This window comes from Lissotriton helveticus, chromosome 12 (assembly GCF_964261635.1).
Source record: "Lissotriton helveticus chromosome 12, aLisHel1.1, whole genome shotgun sequence".
Classification (NCBI taxonomy): Eukaryota; Metazoa; Chordata; class Amphibia; order Caudata; family Salamandridae; genus Lissotriton; species Lissotriton helveticus.
In genome coordinates this window covers 443,456,930-443,483,871 of record NC_136073.1, presented here as the reverse complement: position 1 = coordinate 443,483,871, position 26,942 = coordinate 443,456,930, and the positions used below count along the sequence as shown (strand labels likewise).

Sequence of the window (26,942 nt, the reverse complement as noted above, 5' to 3'; positions counted from 1 at the left end):
ATTTTTGTTTTGGAATCAATTGGATTACAAACAGTATTCAGTTCAACAGAGTGCAGTTAATGTCATTTACACTGCACTGCCATCAGTTTTATAGAAAAGATCAGGCAGCATTTGAGACAGTAGTGGATATAGCTTACCTTAAATGCCAATTGAATTGTCTCTTCGGTGTTGGCAGGATTACAAAGGATATTCACGCCTATCACATATTCTCTAAAATCGATGGATCCATCTCTATCCTGCAGGAGAGAATACATTTTTTTCCAAAACTTAAAACACTGAAAATGTATTAGTCAGAAACACATACATTTAGCATACTATGAAAGACGATTAGTAAATAGACATAATATTTCTGTAAAAAAAACATAAAACATGAGTTATTATAAAAAAAAAAGGCTTGAAGGAGAGAGTAATAAAAATGTTTTGTCATTATTTTTTAGAACACAAGTTCATTTAGATGAAATGCAATGATCTCCACAGTTATTGACCACTCATACATAACGAAAACTACAAATTCCCCCAAGTGTAGCTTCCTAGCTAGCCTGCCAGGCTGGGAGCATGCAAAGAAATACACCACACACCGAGTTCTGGATTATACATCTTAATTCCTCAGAACACAATCCTGTTCTGTTCTCTGATTACGTTATAATTGTTAATAACCACACCTTAACACCTCCCAACTAGTTACATACTTCCGAGACTGTCCAAAACTGCAGGGGTCCTAGCACGAAATCTCACAACACTACATCTCCCCTTTAGTTAAATAAAAAGTACAAACAAAAATGATATCAAATTTCTTTGATGAGTCACCGACCAGATTGAATGATAGGTCGACCAGATCGAATAATGGGGAGGGGTTGAAATGCACTGTTCAGGTACCGAAGGTTCAGGTTCTGATGCTTGATCTAGACTGTCAGGCGGGACAGCTTCATCGGTAGGTGTAAGTGTGGACGCTCACAGGGGTAGGTGTTCAAAATGTGATGAGTCCTGTGTTGTGGGCTGTCTGGGACGATGTGCAGTCACCAGGCATCCTTTTCTCATCACAATCCTCAGAGAATCGACAACAAATGGAGTGTCTGATTTCCACTTTCGCTTCTGCCTAACCAGGACTAGGTCACCTTCATTGAAGACTGTCTCATGGTCTGTCCGACACTGATCAGCGTGGGTCTTTATCTTGCACTTTCGAGAGGTGTCGGTGACATGAACCTTGTCGGCACTCAAGGATCTCTCCACTGTCCATTGTGGCAGTTTGATTCCAGAGGCTCTGTAAAAACTGCAAGGTGGAGGGGCTTTCACCGCTTGTGGAGTGAGGAGTTTAACAATAAGCACAGTGGTCTTGACACAGGGCATGTTTTAATTCAAGGCCTCAAGTGATGCTCTCTGAATAAACCTTTTGAGGGTACCCATAAATCGTTCCCAGACACCTTTTGCTTAGGGTCACAGAAGTGTAATCTGTTGATGTTTGACATTCGTTTTGACTAGGAACTCTCTGAACTCTTTCCTGTTGAACGGCAGACCGTTGTCAGATTTGAGAATGGTGTGAATACTCCATGCTGCAAAGCGGGTCCAGCCGCTTAATGACCTGGTCATTGGTTGTTGGTGGCAAATCCTCTACCAAAGGGAAACGTAAATATTCATCAATGACTACCATGAGATGATGTCCTAGAGGCCCAAATACATCAATCGTAATACGTTAAGCCTTCGTAGGAAGGTCAGACATGGTTAGTGGATGTTGAGTCACTTTAGAGGAAAGGCATATGCAAAGATTTCACTCTTTGAGGTCCCCCTCAAAGCGATTATCTAGGTGCGGGAACCAGACTTAGTCTCCTAGAGCTCTTTTGGTAGCTACAATACTACAATGTCCTTCATGGGCTAGTTCAATGACCTGTTGCCTCAGGCTTTCAGGTATGATAATTCTTGAGCCTCTCAAGACAAAAACCCTCTTTGTTCACAGGCAGTTCATCCTGTAAATTGTTTTAATTCTAAGTCAACAAGAGGTCGAAAGTTCCTTTTCCAGAATTAAGCCGGAATGATGTCTTTGAGGATATGCATGTTCTTGTCTGCATTTGTAACCGCAATAATCTGTTCGATTGATATGGCAGCGGGCGTACTGGACTTCACAATGAAGTTCATGTACTCCTCAGCTGGCTTGGATGTCAGCAGGGATTTGGTCTTTACCCGGCTTGTGTACAATTGTGTAATGACACTCCTGCAGCCTCACACCCCACCTCTCAATGTGAGGGGGCATCTTGGCTTTTGGATTTCTGACGATAGTGAGTAGCGCTTGGTGATCTGTGATGATATTGGAATGTTTTCCATACAGAAACACATTGAAATGTTTGCAGGCCCACACTACAGCAAGACTCTTTTCGGACTGAGAATATGCACATTCTGTCTCAGATAGGCTCCGACCAGCATAGGCCAAAAGGTGTCTCTGAGCATTTGGATGACCTCCAGCCCCACCAGGCTGTGATATCAGTGTGTAGTTTGGGGTCAAAAGAAGGCCATCTCAGTTGTATTCTCAAATGCGTGTTTTATTCCTTTGAAATTTTAATCACGTTCAACAGACCACTTTAAACGGGACATTTTGTTTTGACAACTCTCTTAAGGAGCACTTACAGTAGCAAAATCACAAATGTACCTTGAACAATAGCTGCCCATACCTAGAAAGGATCACAGCATGGCAACACCTTGCGGGCAGCAAGTAGCTGACAGTGCTTTTACTTTGTCAGGGTCAGGAGTCATTCTCCCATCAGAAAATGTGTCCAAAGAATTTGAGTCTAGTCTTGTGAAACTCACACTTTGCTGCGCTCAGAGTAACACCTGCATTACCAAGTAATTGGCACACTTGTGTAAGAGCCTTGTCGTGCTCCTTTTGCATCACTCCACGTACCAATGTAATTAAAAGCATCTGTGACAGGTTGAATTATTCATCATATAACATCCTGAAATAGTTCTGCAGCTAAAGACACTCCAAAACAAAACTTTTTGTATCTAAATTAACCAACATGAGTCGAATGTACATGCAATTCTCTTCAAACGCTAGTTGATGAAGATATCCCTGGTTCAAGTAAAGATGGGAGAAAATGTTGGCACTGTTCAGTTTGATTATCATTCCGCTATGCGTAGACCATGATGTTTTTCTCTCTTGATTGCTTTGTTGTCCTGGCACATATCAATACAGATGCCCAAAGCACCATCACTGTCCTTTTTTGAAATGTCCACTATGGCCAACATCCATGGCTTAGAAACAGTGGAGCACTCAATGATGTCTTCCTTCAACAGCGTATCTAGTTCTTGCTCAACAGCTTTTTGCAAGTGGAAAGCGACTCTGCGGTGCTGCTCCGCAACAAGGCGAAAGTCCTCATTGATGTTAAGTTGCACTTTCATTCTCTTGACCCAGGCCTTAAAATAATGACGGGAAGTGACTCATAAGTTCAGATTGAGTATAGAGGTATGATATTGCGTCAGCTTGAGCTATTTCCTTCTGCACTTCTTTTACTCTGTCATCAGCAAGGTTCTTTAAGTGCCTAATGATTTTCTTATCATCTACCTCTTCTAGGGCATCTATGATATCATCAAAGGTCTTGATCCATGCAGTCCATCCAATGCCAATATTTTGCTTCTTGGTGGTGTTGAAAGGTGGTGGTGGTTTCAGAAATGCACCTGCACCGTACTTCATGCTTCTTTTGGCAGTCACTGAAAAATGGCAATATTCCAAACAAGTTTTGGTGCACTAGGTGCCACTTGCCACTTTGCATGCTTTGGTGGCTCAACCAGGCTTGGTCGTTCAGGCCTGATTAGAGGGTGTGAGGCACTTCCCTCGCTCATGCTGGTAACTACGCTTGTACTTTTGTACCTTGTTGCGACTGCCTCTGGCATCTGCTTTGTACCAATGATGGCTCTGTGTTAGGCTGTGGCGCAGGTTTCTGGCAGGCTTTTGAATGTGCTTCTCTGTAGGATCTTCAACTTCTTCGAGGGCTGTATGTGGGCTGGATTCCACAAATGCCAAATTCAAACTAATTCTCATCGAAATAGCTGCATGTGGTACACACGAGGAGTTTGCGGTAGTGTTGCAAACGTTTAGTGAGAGCAGTCTAGTTTCTTAGGGGATAGATCCTGAACTCATCACAAGTTGTAGTGTCCTCCGCAGTCCGGGAGCATACAAAGGAATATACCACACACAGACTCTGGATTGTAGGTCTTTATTTCACATCATTCAATCACGTTCTGCTCTCTGAATACATCATAACCGTTAATACCCACACTTTAACACGTTCCAACTAGTTACGTACTTACTTGGATAAGTCTGCCAGAACCGAAAGGGTCCCAGCAGACACAGTCTCATGACACTACACCAGGCCCTACCAATATTTAATCCATAAATAACAAAAAACTATATTTTGGTAATATTTACATACGTTTGAGTGAGCTCAACCAGTGAAACAAAATCATTTTGAACAAAGCAAAATAATATTGGCAAACATTGTAGTTACATTTGTTTTTGGCTCCTATAGATCCAATTAGCACCAGGAGCAAAACATTGGGGTCAGGCCAGATAAATCAGAAGGCTGTCAATTGCTCTACAGATACTACTACAGGTTCACAAGAGGAGTATACTATGGCTCTCAACATCACTCCGCTGCACTTGAGACCTGTCTTGGTGGGCTCAGACTAAGCAAATCAACAGCTGCTTACCTCATGGTGAGAGAGAGCCTGAAAAGAGCTTCTGTCTCCCTTTAGGTAATGCCACGGAAAGAAAAGCCCTCCTCGTTTTCTTGCTGAAGGATGCCGACTACACCCCTTTTCTTGATCAGAGCAAACTCAATCAACCAACGGAGTACTGAAATGGAAACATTTTTCACACTTATGTGGTTGATTACGCCTGCTTGCATCAAGGTAAAAAGTGGAGACCACATCCAGCATTAGGAAAGGAAGAGCAGCTTTCATTTATAAAGCAGCACTTGAAGAGAAACAGGAGCTGCACACTGTTCGTGGCTTGGAAAAGAGTTACTGCCCATAGATGTAGCCAATAACACTTCATTAGAGTGTCTTAAGTACCATTTAAGGCAAATTTAGGCAAAAGGCCAATAATGGCTGGTATAGACCTGCTCCAACATTCCAATATTCGTCCTTCTGTTTCTCCTTGTTTATTGAAGGACACAAGCTGCCTTAAGTGAGTGGAATGAACTAATAGCCACTGCAACCAGGCAGATCACTAGTAGCCAGAGGTTCAACAGTGACTGTTAGACCTGGCATCATTGGCGTGGGTTTCCCCCGTATTCTTGCCTTTGCGTCCGGTTATTCTACAGTGCGTTGAACTTAGTTTTTGCTGATCTAGATGCTTTTGGCACTTTGCCACTGCTGTTCAATGCCAAAGTGCAAGTGCTCCCTATAAATTGTTGTGATGAACTTGTGATTCCATGATTTACTAGTCAGTCCCTAGTACAGTGCACTGTGTTTGCCCAGGGCCTGTAAATCAAATGCTGCTAGTGAGTCTGCAGCACTGATTGTGCCACCCACAAAAGCAGCCTGTAAATGTAACTCAGACCTGCCAAGGCAGTGTCTGTGTGCAGTTTGATACTGCCATGTCGACTTGGCAAGAGCGCCCACTTGCCAGGCCCTAACCTTTTCTTACATACGAGTCACCTCTAAGGAAGGCCCAAGGTACCCCTGTGGTAAGGGTGCAGGGTAAATGAAAGGTAGGACATGCCCTGATGTGTGTGGCATGTCCGGATAGTGAAATACTGCCAATTTCGTTTTTCACTATTGTAAGGCTATCTGTCCCATAGGATAGGATGTGGAGTTTGCTTACAACATCTTCTAAGCATAACTACCCATGGGAACAAAATAAAGTTTAGTATGCCTGAACTCAGGATATAAAAATGCATATTTTAGTAAAGATTATTTTTATATTGTGTATTTGAAAATATCACTTTTAGAAAGTAGGTATTTTCTTGCCTAACCATCCAGGATGCCTCTGCTAAGTTGTGGAATTACGGTTGGGCTTTGGAGAAACAGGGGCAGGAGATGTGCATTCTGTTCAGACAGCCACTTGGGTGGTAAGGTATGTCCTGCCTTTCCAGGGTGAATCAGGACTGGTCTGACTAGACCTGGGCTGCATTTAGAGTAGGGGAAGGAGATTTCTTTCATACCTGAATGGTCTGGTCTGCCTTACACAATGCTGGCTCCACCTCCTGCCAGGAAGCTGCACCAAAGAGGACATTTGTTTACAACGCAACAGCAACGGTTGCCCTTGACCGACTCGCCCCAACATGTCGGCCGCAACGAGAAAGGGACTGTTCACGAGTCCGTCAACGCTTTAGCTGGCCCATACCAACGCAGTAGGCTTGAACTGTTAAACTTCTGTTGTTTCAGCATTGTGGTAGCCCCAGACGGAGCTACCGACTCGGAAGAACTGTGTTTTCCAGCTATTTCTGCAATTAAAGGTTATCTTGCAAAGTAACTATTTTTGCAGTATTGTATGTAGGATTTTTGTTGTATTTGGTCTTGTTTGATTTAGATAAAGATTACTTATTTTTCTAAACTGGTGTGGTGTCCATTTGTAGTGTTCTCATTGTATTACTGTGTGTGTTCACAAATGCTTTACACACTGCCTCTGAGATAAACCGGTCGGGTCATGCCAAGCTACAAAGGGGGTGAGCAGGGGTTATTTTGTAAGTGTATCCTCCTTACCTTGACTAGGAAGAAGGGTTCATACTTGGACAACGGTGCAAATCATTGCCAATTAGAGAACCCCCATTTCAGACAGTGACATATGTTCTTGACTACAATCAAACAGTTAACGTGGTTAACACCGTAACATTTTAATTTCAAACGATCTACAAAACTTCTGGATCAATGTACAAGGTAATAAAGAAAAAGTTACTGATGAAAGAATTGTCCAGTTCACAGAAAGTGGAGGTGGGACGGTGGAAGAGGTATCATCGGTTGGATAGACTATTCTCCAGAAAGATAGTTAAGAAAGGTAAGTAATTTGTTCTTCTGATTGATACTTCTAACTGCACCTTGTGAATAGATACCATACCAGTACCTCCCAAGGTGGCAGGTCTGTTAAATGGCTCAGATCAAAACCTCCTGCTGGACCGAAATGACAAAATACCTATCTAGACAGACATGAATGTGGAGGCAGTAGTGCATTGTGAGCCGGTGTACCGTCATCCACGTATCCACCCAACAGATCTCCAGGCAAGCACTTTCCATGTTAATGTAGTGGAAGAAGCTTTGGCCCTTATAGAATTAGGACACAACTCCTTCAGGGGGCAGCTTTTTACCAATGTGCATCAGAATTTCATGTAAGAAACAATCCATTAGGAGATGGTCCATTTTGTGCACTGCCTTCCCCTTCTTTGCACTGGAAATTTCTCCAAAAGAGATGATCGTCCACTCAATGCTCCATGGTCCGATCAGAGTAAAGAATGCCGGAAGGGTAACAGCCTGGCTGACATGAAAAAAATGAACCACTTTCTGTAGAAATGAAGACTGGGTCATCAAAAAGAACTAATCTGGGAAGGAGGTGGTATAAGGTGGATTGATAGATAGAGCCTGAAGCTCATACACGTCTTGCCAATGTTAAGGTGATGAGAGAGACTGCTTTGAAGATCAAATGCTTCACGGGACAACCGTGCTGAGGCTCCAAAGTGGTGCATATCAAGAAAGTGAAGACTTAATTTAAGTCCCAATGAGGCATCAGAAAAGAAGGTTGGTCTGGAAACCGCAAGAAAGCCGAAAGAGCTGATGAATAGCTATTAATTGTGCCCAAAACAAGATTTTGCAGGGCAAGGATCAGACAAACAATAAAACTTAAACTTTGCTTCAATTGGGTCAACTTAGGTGCTGCACTGACCCACAAATTTATTCCAACAAGTGGCATACACTGATTTTGTGGAGGGGCACTTCACAGCCAAGATGACATCAAGGATCACAGGGTGCCAGAGGTCAACTGTCATTGATCAATCAAATGATTTATTTGCATTTGATATATGCCTAAAAGTACAGAATAACATTTTCCTAGTGCCATTTGATAAAAAAGGGATCTAAAATCTGTCACTGATCCATCTCCAAGCGTGGAGATGCACATTTTGCAGGTGCGGATACAACACCCTGCTCTGTTGCTACAACAGAAGATCTTTCCGAAGTGGCAGCTTGATCGGAGGACAGATGCTCATGCCCAGGAGTTCTAGGTGCAGTAGTGGCTCGTGGAGGGAGTGCCGTGGGGCGGTGAGGCGGGCGGGGGAGGGGCAGGGTGGGGGGTAGTAAACTCCGGCTCACCGCCGGAATAATGTAAAGAAATAAAACAAATTTCATTGCGCACGCTGAAACGCATTTGGCATTTCAGCGACCTCAATGAAATTTGTTATTTCTTTACATTACTCCAGTCGGCCGTGAGCCGGAGTTTACTACCCCCCACCCTGCCCCCCTGCGGTACTCCCTCCATGAGCCGCTACTGTCTAGGTACCACGCTCTTCTGGCCTAAACTGGTGCCACTAGAAAGACTTGGGCTGGTCATTCTTGTTCATCTTCAGCACTCTGGCAGGAGACAGTAGAAGAAAAGCATGCAGGAGTACTGAACTACACTCTAGATTGAAGGCATCTCAGACAGAGAGAGACGACATGGAAACTCCAGCACACAAGTGCTAACATTAAGCATTCTTGGTGATGACAAAACGATCAAGCTAGGGTTCCCCCTCATTGCTGAAAAACAACCCGTACCATCTCCAAGTGCAAATGCTGCTCATGTTCCACTAGAAGTCGGTGACTGAGTTCGTCCACCCTGGTATTTAGAGATTGCATCATATTTAGAGATTGCATCAGGTGGTATAACACCAGGAAAATCCATCATTGTTCTATCCATTTCCAGAAGCGTAGTGCTGCCTAACACAAGCTCAAAGACTCCACTCTGCTCGGCTTGTTGCAATACCACAAAATTGTTGTTGCCGTCGGTGAGCACCTGCACCAGCCTTCCTTTGATGGACGGTAGGGAGGTCCTCAATATCAAGAGTGATAGCCCACAGATTCAGAAGGTGGATGTGGGGCTGGAACTACGCTGGAGACCAGATGCCTTTGATCTCCACCACTGCCAGATGGCCACCTCAACTCAAAAGGGAGGAGTCGGTCACCACTGTTAGCTCGGGGTGTGGTAGGGAGAGGGGCATCTGCTGACCTAATCATGGTCCAGCAAGTGCAGGTCGTTTGCTGTTTCTCCCGTTAAAGTTTCCAAAGCCAAGAGGAAGATATGAAAGCACATGGGGCACCCCTGACATGCACCATGGCCAATCTGGAAGGAATCAGACAAGAATCCTCCACAAGACCTCCACCGTAGGTCAATCATATAGGATGCAGACCTTACATATGACATTTTCACTCAGACCCATATGGAACATGACAAGTGGCGGCTGAGAATAGATCTCTGGGAAATGTATAGCTAGAAGCTGTATCCTACAAAGCAAGCAACATTGATCCTTTAGGTTGTGCTAGCTACCGTTCGATCTCTATAGGCAATGTAGACCTGAAGATCATGGCTAAAATCCGGGTGATGCACCTTGGTAGGGTGATCCCCAAACTTATTCATGGATACCAGGTGCTTGCTTGCACGATCAATTGATGCTGGGAAAGAATTTTATGAAGCAGAGTGGCAGTACCTCTTTGAAGTTATCTTCAATTCCGAAATTGATGCAGATATGATCCATTGGTCATGCAGGGGGGGGGGGGGCTGAAAATCGTCCCTCCTTGCCCTGTCCTCCAAATCCATCACTTTATGGCTAAAGAATTCGATGTCATGCCCCTCACTCTAGTACTAGTTCTTATTAAGATTCCACTATGTCCAGGGTTAAACCACTTTATCCAGTTGCATAGTATGGAAGACATTTCCTAATGAAAGTAGTTCTTTTGTTGTAAAGTCAGTCATTTTCACATCCATGGTGGCAAGTGTGGTTTCTGTAGCTTAGAATTTATATGGAGTGGCTCCATCTTCTTATCTGAGGGAGTGTGCTTCGAGGCCAGCTTTGAATGGCTCACTGCCTCTGAGAACAGGACCTACAAAGCTGGGGGGTCAATTTGGTGAGGTAGACTGTCCCAGCATGCAGAAAAGTCTCTCCATAGGCCAAATAATTTATGAGTAGATCCCAGAGTCCATTAGATAGGTCAATGTCTGAAGAGAGGAGCAGTCTGCCCTGCAAGGGGCAGAACTGAAGATTATCTCAGGTCCCAATAGGGGAGAGCAGCAGGACCGAACAGGCTTGAAGGGTAGGGAACTGTTTTGAAGCGGTGGGTGCCGGTTCTGCAGCAGTGCTGCAATATTGGCCCCAGTAACAAAAGCAGCAGTGCTTCACACTTGCCCAGGGGGCTGGTCCGACAAAATTCCCAGGGATGCTTTGAGTTCCCAGTCCGGCCCTGGAGAGCAGTCTCAGCAGCAGGAGGCAAGGATAGAGATCAAAGGAGGTAGCTAACAGTAATACAGGCTCACCCACCAATCGTGTCGATCATCCCAACTCCAGGGGAGCACCACAATGGGCACCGTCCTTCATCATGCCCCAGGCTCAATCCAAACTGCTAATGCCAAATATATTAGGCCCGGGAACTCTCTTGCATGCAGTCCCTAGGAGCCCCACTGGGTCCTTGTGGATGGCCCCGGTTTCTGTGCTAGGATCACTAGTCCAGGGGTCAATCCAGGCAGGTCTAGTGCAGTCTTGGCCAGAGCCTAATTCAATTAGGCGGCTTGGCTAGAAGTGCAAGCCACCCGAGGGATGGATGTGGCTGCTGGTTCAAGAACCAACAAGGTGGCAAAAGCAGAAGTGGTAGCGTCTCGGAGCGTGGACAGGCAGTCAGCCCAGTTTGTTAAGAGCCGCTGAATCAATGGACTGAGTATCACCAAGCCAAGTAGGCTACATGGGGACTGGCAACCCAGAGGCAGCCCATTATCGGCTGGAGTAGGGTCCCAAACCATGGCCGGCTGTTATAACCTACTGCCCCGTTAATGTACAACGCAAGGGGCGGCTAGGCGAAGGAGCAGGGTTGGCACCGCTACAGGGCTAAATCAAGGAGCGACAACCTTGGACAACTCAAAGCTCCATCCTCCTTTATGGTGTATTTTAATGCTCTGTGTTTTGCCATTGTGGTATAAAGAATTTTGTGTTCCTGATTTTGCGGGTGGCATACTTGCAAGCCATTCTGCCTTAATAATCTGCTTGCAATGGCTCAATGACAGTAGAATAGGAGAAGTTTGCAGGTGCATTGAACCCTCAAGTGCTTTCATGCCAACGCTACTGATTTAGATGGGAACATCCAGATTTCAAGGCTAAAATTAGTTTTGTTTTAAGCCTTTCCAACTTAAACCGTACTCTACTCATGTTCAAGTTAAGGGGAAGGTTACATTTCCCTCATTTTTCGATTTTCAAATGTTAACATGCATACAGGTGAAGCCCGACCCTTATTGTTTTCTAAGAATGTGACTAGATTCTTGTTGAGACAAGAAAATTATTCATTCCATCAAACAGTCCAAAGAGAAATTCAGGATGAGGAACCATTTGTCGATTAAGAGATCCAGTACATTCTTACAAGACTTTTAAGAACAAATTTGTGCACTTGTGATATCAACACAAAATTGTCAGCCAAGAGCTGAGGGGAGTTTGCAAGAACTGAACTGAGAGGAATGGTGAAGATATCACTGAGCAAAAAAGCAGAAACCTACAGAAAACGGCGCAAGACCAACAACTTCACGAACATTGTTTAGCTTCGAAGCACCACTGCTGTGCTGGTGCAGAACCAGAATCAGTAGATCGTAAAAGAGATAGAAATTAAGATATATAGGGCAGAAGTGGGACTGAGGAAATAAGGGGTGCTGGAAGAAAGATGCAGATAAAGGCAGCTTCGGGAGAGAGATGCTTTTAGCGAGGGATTGCTGAGAGCAAACTGTGCAGGATTGGAGAAAAGTAGGGAGAGGGGGGGAAAGTCTGCAGGGAAGGAGGTTTGTAACCTCAATTACACAGAGAAGCAGATGTGGGGGAGCACAAGAAAGGGGGGACTCTCGAAGACATTGAGAAAAGAAACAAAGCAAGGGGAGAAAAGAGGGGGTGAGCTGAGGAACTCAGAGAAGGGTGTGGAGGGAAAGAAGGGCAAACATATAGGGAGGTCAGAGAGTGATGGGACAGAAATAATGTAGTTGCACATAAATGAGCAATAGTGGATGCATGGGTAGAAACTACAAGTTACTTAACTTTGTGTGCTAACTTCAATGTTTCTGGACTTTTCCTTCTCAGCATCCTCAGACGCTGAGCATGAACAATTGTTGGTTACATGGTGTTCGGTGGGAACTTCTGGAGGAATCTGCTGTTAGATATAGTATCCACATGAATCAGAAATACCGAAGCTAAACAACTTTCTTAGGATGACTTCTGATGGATAATTTTACCTGCAGATTCCTCACCATAGAATAGCTACAAAAGCACTGCCTAACAAGGTGGAGGGTCTGTGGAGTGGACTCAGACCAAACACAAACACAACGTATTCCAAGTAGGCTAAATGTACTTCCCGTTAGACCTGGCTCTCAAGGAGTTGTGCTTCGTGAACATATGCACCAAAGCCCATGTCGCAGCCTGGAAAATACCAAGTTCCATCACTCTGCATGCCAACACAGTATTAAAAGCCTTAGCATTAGTGGATTGTGCTCTCAGGCTTTCTGGGGGCTGCTTCGTGGCCAGTACATAGCAGATCTTAATGCAGAGGGCTATGAACCTTGTCATGGTCATCTTCTGCACAACCGTCCCTTTCTTTGCTCCAGAGAACCCTTCAAAAAGTTGATCATGCACCCACTGCTCCTTGGCACAATCTAGGTAGAAGCTTAGAGTCTAAACAATAGACATCACCTCTTCTTTCTAGGGTTATGTGGGAGCAAAGAATGCTGGTAGGAGCACAGACTGCCCAACATGAAAGAGTCACGCCTTTTGGTAAGAAGGTTGTCCGGATGTATAGGCCACGTTACACCGCATGCGTTTAGAACGCTTGCCATTACAATGTAGTCATTACAACGACTGCGTTGTTACATCGCAGACCATTACAACGCAAGTCATTAGAACGATTTGCTGTAGGGGGGAGCTGGATGTTGGAATAGTACCATTTACTATTCGAACTGCAGTCTGTGCAACAGTAGGGAAGGTGTTGGATTTAAAATCCAACACCTTCTGCCCTCTACCCTAACAACTTTCATTGTAATTGCATGCGATGTAAGAACACAGTAGTTGTAATGACCATGTTGTAACGGCATGCGATGAGTAAAACTTGTTGTAGCAATGTTTACCGTCCGAATCCTCAACACTAATTTGCCAGGCAAAAAGATAGTTTAGGACGTTTGTAATGAAAGTGTCTGTAGTTCACTCATGCAACACGCGGTCATAATGGCAATGAAGGAGATAGTCTTCAAGGCATGGAGATGTAGCAGGCAGTTATGCATCATCTCAAAGAGCACACACGAGGAATGTCAAGCCCAAGTTATGATCCAACTGTGGCAACACAAACAGTTTAAGAGAGAGAGTGTGTCAAACATTTAATACATCTCATACCAACAGGTGTTTTGAACAAGGAGGGTTGGCCTGGTAAATATAGAAAGGTAGAAAAGGTCCGACAAATAACTTTTTACCTAAGACTAAAGATAAAACAAATAAAAGAACATCTGACATTTGCCTATAAGGGGTCTGTGCCTTGGACACTGCAAAAGGTTACACATTTGTGTCAGTGCTTGGCATAAGTGGTTTTCATGGTGGAGCACCTTGCACTGAGGAGAGCATCTACAACCTCAGGCTGCAAATCAAACACAGTCAATTGCCACTAGGCACTCTCCATGCATTGAGCGGTAAACTGCATAGATTAGGGTGAAGGACTCTGCCCTATTGCTAAGGCAGGATGTATGTGTGAAGTGCTAGCCTTATCCAGGACAGATGCTCATATACAGGAATTCCAAGAAGCACACTCTCCTTGCCCAAACAGGGGCCCCAAGGATGACTTGGACCTGGTTATTATTTATCTTCTTTGAAACTTGGGCAAGATAGGAAGTGGCATGTCCATTCCAGCCAGGAAGCGTATCCCAACAAATGTTCTTACGGAAATGTACATTGAAGCTGCACTTTCTCGACAACAGTGAAAAGATCTTGCAAGGGTTACTCCGGCTGGTGAAAGATACCCTGTGCCACCTCAGGAAGTAAGCACAACTCCTGATTTGCAGATAACACCTGCTCAGTTTGTCCACTCTGGCCTTCAGTGGTCCTATGAGGTGGATGGCGACCAAAATAACGCCCTGAAGCTCCAGCCACATCCAGAGATGCAAAGCCTCCTGGCACAGGACCAAAGACCCCACTCCGACCTGTTTGCTGCAGTACCACATGGCTATGGGGTTATCCGCGAGCACCTGCCATTGATGAATGAAAAGAATGTCTTCAGGGACAGACTAACAGCATGCAGCTCCCAGTAAACTAATGTGGAGCCTTGTCTCTATTGTTGACCAAAGTTCTCTGATCTAATCTTAAGGCATTAATGGGACAGAGGTCCAAGACAGGCATGAAGCCCACATCCTGTTATGGGATTCGGATATAGCAAGAGATACAACCACTGCCTTCCTCCGAGTTTACTACCCTCCCTATGGTGCCTTTGGAGAGCAACAAGGGTGGACAGATTTTTTTCAGAAATCAGTTCTGGTGTGTGAGGAATTTTAGTTGGGGAGGAGAGTAAAGGTAGGGAATAACCTTTATGAAAAATATGCACATCCCATCTGTGAGTCCAGACAGATCATCAACGCGGAAGAAAGTGCTGGATCCTGTCGGCAACTGGGTGGGCATGGACTGCTGAGGGCAAACTAATGTGGTTTGGTGGCCGTTGTAGCAGGGGAGGAGCACCAGGAAGCCTGGTGCAGGCAAGAACATGGTATAAAACACGGAGCTATCAGAGTATCTGTGGCAGCAGCATTAAATGGAGGCGAGAGCTCAAAGGTTGCTGGCCCTGGCAGCAGAATTTCTGTCAAAATATTTTTTTTGTTTCAATGGAGGGCAGCTGTAGCCCTAGCACCGTGGCTGCCCTCTGAGTTATCACAGTCTGCATGGGCTTGGTAACCGGCCCCAAGGTGACAGACCGTACCGGGGACGACCCATAAACAGTACCCTGACTGGAGGCCCCAGCATGTTTGGTCTGGCCCAAAGGTGCATAAGAGGGAGCCAAATACACACTGAAAATGTACAAAAGTGTCTCTCTGAAGACCTTAATCTGCTGGGGGCCAATGGAGGCCAAGGGCATTCAGGTTATGTCTGGACAAGCTAAGGAATTAACTCTGTGACCAGTGATCTCAAGGAAGTGTGACTAACACCTTAAAACTCTCACAACTTCTCCTTGGGGTCAGGAGTGGCGGGATGGCATGGAGTACTACTTCGCTTTTATATGCCTGCCTTTGAGCATGGACTTCAACGTACCATAAGGATTAAATGTGGAAGTAGAACAATCATGGACAGGTTGCATGACCAGGACAGAGTCCAGCCCTTGACTTAGGAGTCGGACCTGCATGAAGGCAGGGACTTTCTTGTACTAATCTACATTCAGCCTAGCCTCCTAGTCTCGAATCACATTTGGATGCATGAGAGCCCACTTATCACACAAGTTAAGGAGTTGTATCCTAAGCCTAGGCACCAAAGACAAACCATGTGCGGCTTTTCAAAAGACATCTGCTTCCTGCAGTCACAGCATGACTTGAATCCTTTCATTTTCTATGGGGGGCATTGTTCCCTAGCACACTGTGAAAAAGTTTGAAAGTTGCTGGAAAACAACAAAAAATTGGGCAACTGTGCTATAGAAATGAAGAGTTAATGCATGGAATAGTATGAAGAGGTAAGCTTATTCCGACAAGACCCTCACACGTCTTATACAGAAGCTGGCTTCCAAGTAACTTTCACACACATAACAAGTAACAAGACACCACGGAATGTAGGGGTATGGGGTGACCGGGTGTACCAATGGGAAAAAAGGAATGCGGTTACATCATTGAGTTATGTTGTGTGCCACAATGTGCCATGCGCTATATAATGAGGTTATATCGCGTGCCACATTGTGCCACGCGCTGACCTACCTCATTACAAAAACCAACAAGAAAGTTATTAAGCTACAACTTAAGATGTGAAAAACGTAGCTTTTCCAAAATGACAATCATCAAACTTTTTGGGTTTAATAATAACTGTCAAATCTTCCTATAGCGCCTTGGTTAGCTCTAATGCCATCTAATTTGGAGGATGAGACGTGCTCACCACCATGATGTGGTACATGACTGCAGGAAAGTTCAGGAGACGATGTAAATGCATTAACAACTGTACTTCTTCCACTACTTACAATTTCATTGTTAGGTGTAGATGTTTGAGACTTGGTTAAAGTATCATCTAAATCCAACCACAATTCACTGTTACAATTACTTCTGACCTGGATTTCATGCAGTGATCCTACTCCAGATGTATATTTGGCAAACCTGCTCATGTGCTAGACTTTGCAATCACCGAGATCTGCAGAAAAAGCTTGCAAACCCGTAGAGGACAAGTGAACCTACTCTCACCTTTCCTGTTCTTTTTTTTTTCTAAACAAACTCTTACCATGTCCCCACATTTGAATGGATAACATTTAACTCCATGTTTTTTATTGTACTACTCTTTGTAGCACTTTTGTGCTAAAGCACTTTATTTCCTCACTGATTCTGGTAACCATTCCACTGGTTTTGAAATAGGCATCCAACAAAGATCTTTCTTAAAGCCCGTCAGCTTCTCGTCAACACAAATGGACTTTTGCTTGTGGTGACACTTGGTGTTATTCTGTACGCCCAGATTAACTTGAAGATCTCTTCTTCCAAATTCAAACTACTGTTCCTAGACAATTGTATGCACCCTTTAAGTACTTGGTTGAAACGCTCAACAAGACCATTTTTTTCTGGATTGTACAATGAAGTGGTGTTGTGCTTGATACATTTTCTTTCATCAAAATGTTTGAAGAATGTGGACGTAAATTTGTGAGCAGTTGGAAGTTAAAATGCATTTTGGTAACCCTTCAATCATAAAGAGTTTGTCCAGGACCTTGATTATACTGAAACTGGTGAATTGGGAAATATTTTAATTTCTGGCCATTTTGAGAAATGATCTATCAGAACCAGAATATATTTAATAGTGCCATTGTGACCTAAAGGTTCCACAATGTACAGACCTACCCTCTCCCAGGACATGCTTGGACATTCAATAGGGTTTAAAGGAACTTTAAATGTTTTAAGACTCTTGTCAGAGTCACACCATGCTACGCATTCTCAAACTAATATTTTAATTTGTTTATCAAGGCCAGGCCACCAGTATTTACTTTTTATCCTCTGTTTTGTTTTGGAAATACCAATATGACCTTCATAGAAGAATTTGAGTAACCTTTTCCTAAAACAGACTGGGGGAACTACTTTACCCAACCAAAACAGCAAGTCATTCTTAACACCACCTGGGCGCCCCATTGTGGCTGAGATCCAATCAATCTTGGAACCACTCTCACAATACGCCGATTTCTTCCTAAGAGAATCGGTGGTAAACCAGAAATCGTTTGTGAAGGACACCACGGACATCCTCAACTGTCTTGAGGAAATACAATATGACCCCAGCGAGGAAATCTTTGTCACAATTGACATCGAATCGTTGTACACCTGCATACCCCAGGACGCGGCGCTGGTGGCAGCAGCCCGCGCTCTTGGGGAGCAGGAGTGGTTTTATGATACCACCCAGGCCTTTGTACTCCAATGCATTGAGTTGGCCCTGACAAGGAATTTTTTTAGTTCTAAGAAACAACTGTTCCTTCAGGTGTCGGGTACATCCATGGGGGCTACTATGGCTCCCAGCATAGCATGCATCTATGTGGGCCAATTTGAGAACCATGTCATCTATCCTAACAGCAATCCCTTCCAGAGCAACCTCCGGCTCTGGAAGAGATATATTGATGACGTTCTGTGCATCTGGTCAGGGACGGAGGAGAAACTCCTCACATTCCTGGAATGGCTGAACAAACAAGATGCCAATCTCAAATTTACATGGACTTTTGATAAGTATAAAGCAGTGTACTTGGACCTGGATATTGAATACAGCGAGAACAAGCTCAACACCAGAGTTCACCAGAAACCCACGGATAGAAATTCCTTATTGTCCTATAATTTGTTCCATCCTCGGGCATTGAGAGACAACTTGCCAGTGGGCCAGTTTCTGAGGTACAGACGCAACTGCTCCTCTACTAACACCTTTTTGGAACAGTCAGAGGTCCTGGCGTCCAAATTGGTACAAAGGAATTACCCTAATAAAGTGGTGAGACAAGCCAAGAAAAGGGTGGTCAATATACCCAGAAGTGCACTATTGGAAAAAACTACCAAGCAACGGGATGAATGTATACCGGTGGTGATGACGTACGACCCGGTAGCTACTAAAATCAGACAATCCATTAGAAAACACTGGTCATTGTTATCGAACAACGACTTCCAGATGCCTCCACCTAGATTTGCCTTCAAAAGAGCTGGTAATCTGAAGGACAAGTTGGTACACTCCTGGGGGCCTATAGAACAGAACAGCGTAGCATCAACTATCCCCAAAGGCCACTATCCTTGTGGCACATGCTCTGTATGTCCCCTTACAAAAAAATGCACGAGTGTGACCCTTAACTCTGGTAAAGAATGGTTCCTGAATCAGTTCAGTAATTGTAATTCCACCCATGTGGTATACAGACTGACGTGTCAATGCGGCCTACAGTATATAGGATTGACATCACGCAAAATAAAAGTAAGAGTGCAAGAACACCAAAGCACCATAAGGGCAGGCAAATTAACAACCAAGCTAGTGCAACACTGTTTCACAGAGAAACATACATTTACCTGGACAGTGTTAGAAAAGCTGAAGGGTAGTCCCCAAAATGCAGAAAGAATCCTGCTCGCTAAGGAGTCACGCTGGATTTACAACGAACATACAGATCAAAGGGGTCTGAACGAAATTATCGAATGGAATAAGATTAGGGCATGAGACCTATATCCTTGCAATGTATATTGACAATGCTGGCCATATTTTTCCCTTGGTTTCCTTTGGTTACATTGTTTTTTCCCTTGGTTACACTATTTATTTCCCATACATATATTTGATGTAAGGGGACATATTGGTATGGAGTGACATCTGTAGCCCTGGGAGGTGCCTGATTGTATAATGGGAACCTCGAGGTACAAATTCTTCACTGTGAGTTATTTGGTTTAATGGTGTACAACCTTTACTGGGAGGACAAATGACTAGCTTAAGATGGCCGCCCCGGATGAGGCGGTGGAGACTGGCTGAGTTAATCCCTATGAATGGTTGTTAAGCATATAAAAAATGTAAAAAATGGTCAGACTGATTCATTAACCCTGGACTGGTTTTGAAGAGCGTTTGCTCTGGTGTTGTGCTTTCTGATATTGACAGACACATCTTCTAAGTGGAGTTCCCATAACTTTCATGTTAACTTTCATGTTGATTTGTCTAAAACTTCAACACTCCAAGATGGCCGCCCTGGCTGCCTGGTAAGTCATGTGACTTGCAGCACATGGGCGTGCCACACTGCCGGTGTTTATCTATTGAGCCTGGAACTCGAGACGGCATGGATGAGATAATACGCTCCGTCCGAGCGGTTACGGTGAGGAGGATCTGGGCGCAGGGGGTTTGAGTGTAGTCCCGCTCCCCACACTGGATGGATTGTTGACCAGTTACGCTAGACGCTAGAGAAGCGGGATGAGATGTCCACACTGGACGGATTGTTTACCAATTACGCTAGACGCTAGAGAAGCGGGATGAGATGTCCGCATGCCATATATATATAAAAAAAGCGCACATACTGGCACTGGTGGTATCGAGTCTGCAATATGTGATCCGGCATTGTGCAGGTCGCAGCAATGTTTATTGTGGCTTTTGAGGGGGGCGCTTGACTGGATGTAACCAATTACAACTAGAGTCATTGCACTTGCATGGTTTGACACGTGGTGCGGTGCAGACCGTGCCTGGCTGTTTGATTTTAGCTATCAGTATAGCTGCATGCGTGATTTTGAGCTTATCGCATATTGTGTTTTTGTTTGCCCCAGCATACAGCTACAGGCTGAAGTGATTGTTGGATCTCACGTCCGGATTTCCACACATCTTGTCCATCCCTTAGGCTACTGGTATGGCTAACTAGGTGGCCTGAGGGTAAATATGTTTACACAACTATGTAGGACAGTGCCTCTATTTCGTTCTATGGGTTTACATGATTTTAACTATTCCTTCGACCTTGTTTTTCCTTGACAGCAAACAAAGAGCAAGTGTCCAAAGTTAAGTGGCAGCATAGTGTGCAGCCCTGATGAAACTGCCCAACAGAATAAGGCAGTGAAACATGTCGGCACTGGCACTAGGTTATGGTATGCATGAGTAGCTACCAGCCTTTTTATTGACACAGCACCAAAAAATCGTCCCTATGAATAAAGTTAATTAAGGGAAGTGGTTGCTGTGTGTTTTATGCACTTCTTTATGTTTTATGTCACTAGCAGACTGTTTCTGCTTCTCACAATTTTTCACATATTTGTGTTGTTTGTGTTTGAACACTCTTTTCCCTCTTTCTTTGAGGACCAAGTGACGACCGATGATGAGACAGGGGCCTGTCTGGAAATTGTATACCAGTTACCCCGTTGGTGGTGTTTCCGTGAGGTGTCACTTGGTCTTCGCGCATTTTTTCTCGAGGAGAAAGTGACTCCATATGTTGAAGGTGGAGGTGTATGTTAGATCTAGTAGGGTCACACGACTGGGTGCTCGTTGTTGGTCTGTCAAGGAAAAGTGGTCTTTTATTGTAATTTGGCGCATAGCAGTTAGAGCACTCCCACACTAATTGTGGGATGCCGAAGGGGTTATCAGTACTTTTTGACTGACCTGCTTCCTTACCGACTCATTTTGACGCCCCTGGACAGGGTCTTGTTGTTTTTTCCACAATGTACAGACCTACCCTCTCCCAGGACATGCTTGGACATTCAATAGGGTTTAAAGGATCTTTAAATGTTTTAAGACTCTTGTCAGAGTCACACCATGCTACGCATTCTCAAACTAATATTTTAATTTGTTTATCAAGGCCAGGCCACCAGTATTTACTTTTTATCCTCTGTTTTGTTTTGGAAATACCAATATGACCTTCATAGAAGAATTTGAGTAACCTTTTCCTAAAACAGACTGGGGGAATTACTTTACCCAACCAAAACAGCAAGTCATTCTTAACACACAATTAATTCCGGAGTTCCCAAAAATCTCTTTCATCCAAATTAAGATTATTTCTCTCTGGCCATTTGCCGTTAATGAATTTACAAATGCACTGTAACAAACTATCTCTGTACATATGGTCTTTCCATTCAGATAAATCAATTCCATTCAACCCTTCGCAGAAAAGAAAATCCACTTTATCGTCATCATCCAGATGGTTTTCTCCATCAACATGGGGAAACGGCAATCTGATCCAAAAAAATCAGAAACCCTGTTCTTAACACCTGGCCAGTATTCTACTTCATAAATTTAGTCTAGTAATTAGACAGATCTTTTACTTAATCTTGGGGATGCATTCTGAAGACCCACTGTAGATAAAATTTTGAATAGCGGCTTATGAACAGATTGTAGTGGTACATGGTAACGGAAATGGTTGAGTGCCCACACAAAGGCTAGCAATCAATCACAGAATACTTCTCTTCTGCTGCAGTCAGAGTGTGAAGCGAAAGCAACTACCCACTTTTATTTTCATTGGCTCTCTGAGATAAGACAGACTCTAATCCCTTACTAGCATCAGTGGTAAAAATGTGTGCTGATGGATCAAAACCTTTAAGGAAGGGTGCATTGCATATTTCTATTTTAATATTTTCAAATACATTCTGGTACATCAATGACCATTCGAATTTTACCCTGCTTTTTGGAAGCTGCCTTATGTGGTATGTTTTCTCAGAAAAATTACGAATAAACTTTGAATAGTATTCAGTTAAACCAAGAAACGCCCTGACATCATCTTTGTTAGTTGAACAGGGTGCGTTAACAATTGCTTCAACCAAACCTTGTTTGGGTTTAACTCCATCCCTGTCCTTGATGTGACCAAGATACACAACTTCACTTTGAGCAAATTTACATTTATTGAGTTTAACTGTTTAGCCATTTGTTTTAAAAATCTCAAAAACTTGCCCTAATCGTGCATCATGTTCCGCTTTGTTAATACCCATGACCAAAATATTATCTTGAAAAACTGTTACACCGACAACACCTTCAAAGATATTGGATATTATTCTTTGAATGAGGATGGCGGCAGAAGTGAAACCAAATGGTACCCAGGTGTAACGGTAACAACCAAAGGGTTTTATGAATGGTATACTTCTTACTATCCTCATGCAGAGGTACTTGGCAGTATGACGTTTTTAAAACGATGGTTGAGAACCAATGCATGCTTTTAGTGACCTTAAACATCTCGTTAATGTGAGGCAGGGGAAACTGATCAGCATGCATATTTCTATTGAGATCTCTGAGGTCGATACAGAGTCTGACCTTACCATTAGGGCGCATAAACCACACCAATAGAGAAACCCATTCACTAGACTCCTCCTTCTCAATGATGCCATCAGGGACTAATTTTTTAAGTTAATTTTGTTGTTCATCTCTAATGGAAATTGGAAGGTGTCTAACCTTGTGTATGCATGGTGTTGCATTGTGTTTCATTTTTTATTCTATTTTCAAAGTTGTTTAAAAAACCCACAGTGCCAGAAAATACTTCAGGATATTCTTAATGAACGCCGGAGTTACTTTTGTCTAGATTATTAATTGAAAGAACTGGGTCTGCACAATTGGGATTAAGAATGAAACCAGTTCAGCCTGATCACTCCAACCAAGACAAAAAAGGTCCATTCTTTTCTACAATAGTTTGCACATTGCTTTCCTGTTTTTTAATTTGAATTCGAGATTACAAGTTCCAGTGAAGTCAATGCTGTCACCAGTGAAGCTTTTTGCAATTACATTGGATTTATCAAGACTTGCGCCTAGTCGCTCTACAAAATGCTGTTTCCAGATATCTTTATTAACAAAGCTAAAGGGTGACCCCCGAGTTAGCAACAACATTCATCATTACAACATCAATGTTCACCTCACACATGGGTTTCTTAACCTTAATAACATTTGCATTTAAAATATCATAGTCTATGTAAAATACAGAATTGACATTTAAGGAATCAGAATCCGCGGATTCATCTGAGTTTATAGCACTATTATCGTGTACATGCAGTACTAAACTCCCACGTTTAGTATTTTTCTTCCTACAAACTTTCACAAAGTGCCCCATCATACCACATGATGCCCATTTCTAGTATTTAGCTGGACATTTCCTAAAATTGGCTAGATGGTCTTTAGAGCTACAACAGTAGCATATTATAGCTGACTTATAGTGACCAACCGGTTTTCCTGTGCTCTTCTTTTCACCATTAGGATTTTTCTTAAGGTTAACTTCAGAACTACTACTGTTCTTGTTACCTTGCCTACTGTAATTGATAGAATTGCTCTTATTAATGAGTTTAATTTCATGTTTAATTTAATTAAATTGTTCTAACACAGCTTTAGCATATCTCCCTGCGAGTTCCGCCTTCTTGACCAAAGGAACTACCTCTTTGAGCAGGGAGTCACTGTTGACCCATAGTTTATCCTGAATGTTAGGATTGCTAGTAAGCATAATGATTTGATCACGGATGAATTCTTCCTGCAGATTACCAAATCCGCTAGTTAACGCCAAAGTACTTAATACAGATACATATTTGTCAATATTTTCCATTCTCCCTTATTTGCATTGGTAAAACGAAATCTGCCAATTGCTACACAAACAATTGGTGAAAAATGTGCATTCAGAACCTCCGAGGTGTGTTTAAAGACATCTCCTTCATGTTGTTTTTTCTCAATTTGATTATATGTTTTTAAACCACCAGGCCCTAAGCAATACAGTAAAACTTTTTCTTTACTTTTCAGATGTGAAATCCTCAACATCAAAGGTTTCAATATAGTTGCAAAAACATTCTTTCCATTCATTCCATGACATGCATGGTTCACACCTACATGGAAGGAAAGGTTTAGGATTTGACAAGATCATTAAAATCACAGCACACATGGAACTTTCATGCACAGCAGATGCTAAATGAATGGAAACTGTAAATAGCCAAACTTGAGATCAGCAGTTACACAGCTATAGAATTCAAGTAAGGAGTATACTTTTAATTCTGCACCACTAAATACAAGTTTCCTGTAAGCAAACAAAGGGTCTCTTCTCAGTTTCAGTATTCAATATTGTGCTGTACTGTACCGTAGAATAAAAGTATCCCAGTTGTTTATAAAATTAAGTTCACTAGAAATTCTTTTAATATTTTTCAATGCATGTGGCAAGTTATGTTGATAAACACCTTAACATTCTAGTGAAAATTACTGATGGATTTTTGCTGGTTTAAACTTAAAATAGATTTCTGCACTTACTATGAAAATGCGTTATCATCAAACGATTAATTGTAAACTGAATTAAGGAATTTTAATGTGGTACTGCACACACCGAATTCTGATTTGGTTTCCTTTACACCGGTGAAAGATACACACACACAGTCAATGCAAAGCGCACTATGAGTACATCAAAATGGCCACCAAAGTCAGTTTACGTGAGCCTTCCACAGGCAATGGGCACACACTGAGCAGCAAATGCATGCACAGGCTTCTGTTGATGACGTCATTACTTTACTCAAGCTTTCGCTGTGAGAACATTCATACGAATCTCTCTCAGCCCTCCTGCACTCAACACAGTAGTTACCCTTCACAATGGTGCCGCATGCATTAACATTGCAGTTACACTTCAAAATGGTGTTCGTCAATTTCTCACCGCACAAGACGTCGCCTGTAGCACTTCACACACAAAGTATAATTTCGTAGATCACGTCAGTTCTGCAATTTAATTTTCTCCGTCCATAGTAGTGTTCTGATACAAATTTTTTAATGGATGCTCGTCAACAACGTAAGGGGATAGACATCATCTTCGATGTTTGCCACATTGAAGAAATGAAGAGTTAACGTTTGGAATAGTATGAAGAGGTAAGTTTATTCCGACAAGCCCCTCACAGGTCTTATACAGATGCTGGCTTCCAATTTACTGCCACACACATAACAAGTAACGGACAGCAATGGAATGTAGGGGTATGGATTGACAGGGGGTAATGGGAAAAGAGGAATGTGGTTACATCATGGAGTTATGTTGTGTGCAAAGTTGTACCACGCACTATGTAATGAGGTTAAATCGCGTGCCACATTGTGCCATGTGCTGACCTACCTCATTACAACAGGTGCACTGGTCAAAGTTTTAAGCAAATCCTCCCTTCACTGTAGCATAGGAGCATCTTCCTTGTCAAAATTGTTGACGGAAGGAGGCTTGCTTCTAAGTAGAGTGCTACTTGCAGAAATACTTCACAGAGCTTTTCAGGGCAACAGAAAGGAGAGAAGACAGCGGTCATAGTGAAGGGAACGCCAGCTTACTGTGACACCTACAGCTTAGTGGTGCAGCTTGGAGGGTGTGCAGAATACAGAAACCACAGGCAGAAAAGGTGGTACCAGGAAACCCTTATCTTGTGTGCCAGCTCCCAGCAGACGAGAAGAAAGGGTATTTCTACTCAGAAAGGTGCAAGGGAAAAAGGGTTGTCGGACAACACAGTGTGATTGTGGAAGGTGCAGAGTATATCAGAGATACAAGATTACAGGGAGTGCAGCAAAGGAGTATCGGGTGCCGCTCGTAGTCGGTTTTGAACTTTGCTGCTTGTGCTGTCCGTGCTTTTGTAAAGGAGGAGAAGACTGCATTGGACCCTTGGCCATCGCCGGGAGACCGGTACTGCGAGGACCATCAGGCTGTGCGTTTCAACAGCCCGCACACCTGCCGCCTCTTCCCGTGTCTCCTCCCATGTGCTGTACCTGCTCACCGGCCCATTAAAACGTGACTCGCGGCCCCCGCTCAGCGGGAGCCGCTCGTAGTTGGTTTTGAACTTTGCTGCTTGTGGTGTCCGTGCTTTTGTAAAGGAGGAGAAGACTGCATTGGACCCTTGGCCATCGCCGGGAGACCGGGACTGTGAGGCCCATCAGGCTGTGCGTTTCAACAGCCCGCACACCTGCCGCCTCTTCCCGTGTCTCCTCCCCTGTGCTGTACCTGCTCACCGGCCCCTTAAAACGCGACTCGCGGTACCCGCTCGTAGTCGGTTTTGAACTTTGCTGCTTGTGTTGTCCGTGCTTTTGTAAAGGAGGAGAAGACTGCATTGGACCCTTGGCCATCGCCGGGAGACCGGGACTGCGAGGCCCATCAGGCTGTGCGTTTCAACAGCCCGCACACCTGCCGCCTCTTCCCATGTCTCCTCCCCTGTGCTGTACCTGCTCACCGGCCCCTTAAAACGCGAATCGCGGCCCCCACTCCGCGGGAGCCGCTCGTAGTCGGTTTTGAACTTTGCTGCTTGTGCTGTCCGTGCTTTTGTAAAGGAGGAGAAGACTGCATTGGACCCTTGGCCATCGCCGGGAGACCGGGACTGCGAGGCCCATCAGGCTGTGCGTTTCAACAGCCCGCACACCTGCCGCCTCTTCCCGTGTCTCCTCCCCTTCAACCTGCTCTCTGTATAATAGGTGGCCTAATCACGCGTGAGCGGGACGCGTGTGCGGGACGAAGGCCGGGATGAAGCCTGGACAAAGGGCGGACAGTCTTAGACAGTCCGAGACTGGCCGTGACTGGACTGGGCCGAACACCCTGACCCCTTCAAGATCGAGACCTCTACTCGTAGTAAGACTAAACTGCCCTAAAAATACTACATGTGATATAGGATCATCACTGTACCCCTTAGTTCGAGTATT

The 26,942-nt window shown here is 43.9% G+C and overlaps 1 protein-coding gene across 1 annotated transcript in view; it reads right to left on the bottom strand.

Annotated features, from left to right (window-relative positions):
• LPCAT2 (lysophosphatidylcholine acyltransferase 2) overlaps positions 1-26,942 on the bottom strand; it is a 324,634-nt gene that overhangs the window by 37,500 nt on the left and 260,192 nt on the right. The window contains exon 12 of the mRNA XM_078671525.1: positions 138-236. Within this exon, the coding sequence (XP_078527651.1) occupies positions 138-236 (99 nt within the window). The remainder of the gene's footprint in view (positions 1-137; positions 237-26,942) is intronic.